This window comes from Trypanosoma grayi (genome assembly GCF_000691245.1).
Source record: "Trypanosoma grayi strain ANR4 Tgr_833_V1, whole genome shotgun sequence".
NCBI classification, from domain to species: Eukaryota; Euglenozoa; class Kinetoplastea; order Trypanosomatida; family Trypanosomatidae; genus Trypanosoma; species Trypanosoma grayi.
The window spans coordinates 1-4524 of record NW_008826452.1 but is presented as its reverse complement, the minus strand read 5'-3'; the positions used below and the strand labels follow the sequence as shown (position 1 = coordinate 4524).

At 56.0% G+C, this 4524-nt stretch overlaps 3 protein-coding genes across 3 annotated transcripts; all 3 read left to right on the top strand.

The window, feature by feature from the left end:
• Positions 1 to 278: 278 nt before the first annotated feature.
• On the top strand, positions 279 to 1394 carry DQ04_08331020 (SAM-binding protein; the record flags this gene model as incomplete). Its single annotated transcript, XM_009315518.1, has 1 exon — positions 279 to 1394. The coding sequence occupies one exon, from the start codon at positions 279 to 281 to the stop codon at positions 1392 to 1394; it is 1116 nt and encodes a 371-aa protein (XP_009313793.1).
• A 443-nt stretch (positions 1395 to 1837) lies between these two features.
• On the top strand, positions 1838 to 2386 carry DQ04_08331010 (endoplasmatic reticulum retrieval protein; the record flags this gene model as incomplete). Its single annotated transcript, XM_009315517.1, has 1 exon — positions 1838 to 2386. One exon carries the CDS (start codon positions 1838 to 1840, stop codon positions 2384 to 2386), a length of 549 nt encoding a protein of 182 aa, XP_009313792.1.
• A 508-nt stretch (positions 2387 to 2894) lies between these two features.
• Positions 2895 to 4211, top strand: DQ04_08331000 (proteasome regulatory ATPase subunit 1; the record flags this gene model as incomplete). Its single annotated transcript, XM_009315516.1, has 1 exon — positions 2895 to 4211. One exon carries the CDS (start codon positions 2895 to 2897, stop codon positions 4209 to 4211), a length of 1317 nt encoding a protein of 438 aa, XP_009313791.1.
• Between the last annotated feature and the right edge of the window lie 313 nt (positions 4212 to 4524).

Sequence of the window (4524 nt, the reverse complement as noted above, 5' to 3'; positions counted from 1 at the left end):
CCCACTGCGTTGCACCAGCCCGCCAGTGAAGCAATGCAACGGTGAGTCGGTGTTGTTGTTTTTTGTTCCGTTTTTTTTTTTTTTTGGTTTGTCTCGCTTGATGGCTGTATATGTACGTGGAATGGCTTGTGGTTTGTTTTTCCTTTCATGCGCCCCCCTCACTTTCTTACCTTCCTGGCCCTTTGCTGTCTGCTCTTTCCAGGCGGCTGACAAAGGGGCATTGTTCCTACGCCACAGCGGCACATTCACCACCATCTCGCACCCCAGCAGCGTTACTCATGGAGCCCGACGGCGCTGCGCCGAGTCTGCCTGTCGATACACGCGCCTTGAAGCGGGAGCGCTGTGGCGACAACGACAACAGTGATGGCGGCAACGCCAGGAATGACGATAACAGCAGAGCGGAGCAGGTGCGGCCAAGGCGTTTCGGTGTGCGGGCGCACTACTTTATGTCTGGCGATATTGTGTGGGTGCGGCCGCCTAGACTGCCGTACTGGCCAGCAGAAGTGGTGGAGGCCGATGCGGCATCTAACACCATCACCGCACGCCTCTTTGACCCACCGGCGTCGCTTGTATCGGCTGGTGATGATGCCCCACCTCTGGATCACGTCACCGCTGTTGCCAGCAAGGTGTTCTTCTTTGACCGTCTCCCGACGCCAGAAGATGTCGAGGCGTGCATGGAGCAGCGGCTGCAGCGAAAGTCACACGACGTATCAGCCTACGAGGCAGCCTTTCAACGCGCTGTGCTGCACGCCAACCGGCTGGTGCGCACGGTACTGAGCCCGGATCGGCTACAGCCGTACAGCATCTGCGGTGTGGGTGTGGTGCACAGTCTTATGCGTACGCACATCGCGGCACCGCGGCAGCCGCACACGGCGGACTTCACGCCACAGACCGCTGTCATTAAACTGCGGGTTGGGTTAGAGAACGCCGTGCGTGACCTTCGCGGATTCGAGTACATTTGGGTGCTCTTCTCCTTTTCGTATGCCATTGCTGATGATGAGTGCGAGGCGAGCGGCGCGGAGGTGGTGCCTGGCGGACGGAAGCGGCGCCAGGGTGCGGAGCGCTCCGCCGGATTCAAGACGATGCTTGTGCCGCCGCGCGACAGTGAGTTGCGTGGCGTATTCGCGACGCGAAGCCCGCACCGGCCCAACTTCATTGGCCTCTCGTGTGTTCGGCTTGTTGCGGTGCGGGGGCTGGAGGTGCACATCGCCGACCACGACCTGCTGCACGGCACGCCCGTGCTCGACATCAAGCCGTACCTCCCCTTTTGTGACGCCCACCCGGACGCGAGGGCGGGGTGGGTGGAGGAGCTCGACAGGTCCGGCCGTGGGGGCGCGGACCACAAGTGCAGCACGCAGCGACTGCAAGTGGATCGGGTCTTTGAGGATGAATGAGTTTAGCGCAGTGGTCGGTGTTGCTCTTGTTGTGTAAGGACCGATAGCATTCTTCCTTTTTTTCGGTGATCGGAAGAGGATGTCGTCGGCTCCGGCTAATCGCACAGGCGCACTGCGTTTCTTTGTGAGTACGTGTGTGCGCGTCGTATGTTGACCGTAGGCGGCTCTGCCGCTCACTCTCTGGCGCTGTGGTTGCCCCTTTCATCTTCTGTCAATGCCGCGTGCTCAACTGCGCTAAATTTATTTCATGCCGCTTCATTCCTCTTACCCGCTTGCAGCAGTAACAGCGAAAGCAAAAGCTCTTTGGGTTCACATCCCACACAGCAGAGTCTACACACACTGCACATTTGCGTACACATATAATCCTTTCATAAAGAGAAAGAGAACCGACGTTGACGGGTTAGGAAAAATAATTCCCTGGTAATTCGCAAGACTTGAGTGCGATGCCGCCGAGAGACATTACTGGCCAGACATCGGCCATTAATGAATTTAAGCACAAGGCTGGTATAGCGTATCAGCGCTTTCTCGACAAGACTGTGCCACACCGAGCCATGCGTTGGGTCATGTTAGCCTTCCTGCTGACGTTCTATATGCTGCGCGTCTTCTACCACGGTGGTTTCTATGTCATAACGTACGCGATGGGCATTCACCTGCTGTATCTGACGCTGCTGCTCGTTACGCCGCTCGCAGCTGACGAGTACACGGATGAAGCGCAGCTGCCACGAACAGCCGGCGGTAGTGAAGATGAGTTTCGCCCGTTCGTCCCCCGGGTGCAGGAGTTTGTGGTGTGGCGAAGCATGTGCAAAGTTGTATCTATTTGCCTTTTTCTGACAATGTTCAACTTCCTCGACATCCCTGTTTACTGGCCGATTCTTCTGCTGTACTTCATTGTGCTGACAGTGACGCAGATGGGCGGGCGCATCAAGCACATGATGAAGCACCGCTACGTGCCGTGGAGTGCGGGAAAACCAAAGTACGTTCCCAAGGCATAACCGTAGTAACTGCGTACTTTTTATGGCGGACATGCGCGGTATGAGTGGTGCTAGGATGAAAAGTAGCGTGCGTGTATGGGAGTCTCTCTCTCTCTCTGTGTGTGTCTGTGTGTCTGTGCGTTGAGGGCATCATTCTCCTAATGATTCAATAACGGTGTGGCAGATGACGAGGGTGAGATGCAAATGGATCGGCTCTTAGTGCTTTTTAGTGTATCTCTATATGTATGTACTTCCGTGTCTCTTTCTCCTCTCTCTCTCTCTCTCTCTCTGTGTGTGTGTGCGGGCCTCTCTTATTTGCGCCCAGGTACGTGCAGTGCACAAAAGATACACATCACACAGACGAACAGAGAGTCTTGCACCAAGAATCCACACGAGCAGTTGCTAAACGAGCAGGTAGTGCATCACCAAAGCGAGGAAGCAAAGAAAACAAAAAAGAAAGAGAGATCAACACCACACGAAGCGCCAAAATCTGCAGGGAACAAGAAACTTGATTTGTGGCAACCGTAAGATGGGGAACGAGAAGGGCTCCTGCCAAACCACCAACACCGTCCGCGTCAAGGACAAGGACGAGGAGGAGAAGGAGATTATTCCCCTCGACAAGGACGACATTGCGCTGTTGAAGCTCTACGGATCCGGCCCATACCACGCCCCCGTAAAGGAGTTGGAGGAGTTCGTCAAGACAAAGGCAGAGGAGGTGAATAAGCTAGCAGGCGAGAAGGACACTGAACTCGGTCTCGCCCCACCGGTACAGTGGGACCTCAACAGCGACCACGAGGTCATGCACTCCGAGAATCAGCTGCACGTTGGCCGCTGCACTCGCATTCTCAACAAGGGACAAGCGGACGCTAAGTATGTTGTGAACATCCGCGACAACGCCAAGTATGTGATGAAGCTCGGCAACCGCGTGGCACCAGAGGACATTGAGGAGTCCATGCGCGTCGGTGTGCTGATGGGGTACTCCAGTATTCAAATTGAGATTCCGCTGCCGCCGCGCATCGACCCATCGGTGTCGATGATGCAGGTGGAGGAAAAGCCGGACGTTACCTACAATGACGTGGGCGGTGCAAAGGAGCAGATTGACCGCATCCGCGAGGTGGTAGAGCTTCCGCTTACGCACCCGGAGAGGTACACGCAGCTCGGTATTGACCCGCCGAAGGGCGTGTTACTGTATGGCCCGCCGGGCACCGGCAAGACGCTGCTTGCAAAGGCTGTCGCCAACCGCACTGACGCGACATTCATCCGCGTCATCGGTTCTGAGTTGGTGCAGCGCTACATTGGCGAGGGCGCTCGCATGATACGCGAGATTTTCCAGCTTGCCCGCACCAAGAAGGCGGCGATCATCTTCTTTGACGAGGTAGACGCTGTCGGTGGCTCACGTGGTGGCGGCGACGGCGATGACGACGAGATACAGCGCACGATGCTCGAGATGGTGAACCAGATGGACGGCTTCGACTCGCGCGGCAACGTGAAGGTCATCATGGCGACGAACCGCCCCGACACGCTCGACCCCGCACTCACGCGCCCCGGCCGCATGGACCGCCGGATTGAGGTCGGCCTGCCGGACCTCGAGGGGCGCTCGAAGATCCTCCGCATTCACGCCAAGTCGCTGTCGTGCGAGAAGGCGATTCGCTACGAGCTGATTGCGCGGCTCTGCCCCAACGCCACCGGCGCCGATCTGCGGTCGGTGTGCACGGAGGCCGGCATGTTCGCCATCCGCGCCCGGCGCAAGACAATCAACGAGAAGGACTTCCTCGACGCCGTGAACAAGGTGATCAAGGGGCTGCACAAGTTCAGCGCCACGGCGAAATACATGGTGTACAACTGAGAACCGAAAAGTGGAGGAAGAAAAGAAGAAAAAACGAAGGAAAAGGTGGAGGAAGTATCATGTGGAACAGAAATGCAGCTTATATTGTGTATGTGCTGTATGCCACACCGTTGTGTCCTCTTCTTTTTTCTTCTTTATTGGCGCGTTCTTCTTCTTCTTTTTTTGTGTTTTGTTTTTCTGGCGGGGGGAGTCTCTGTGTGTTTGTATTCTTCCTGCGCTGCTGCATCTTCGTCTATCTTCCAATGTGCGAGAAAGAAACCTCGAGGAGAGGGCGGCGAGAGACGTGTATGCGTATATATATATATATATATAT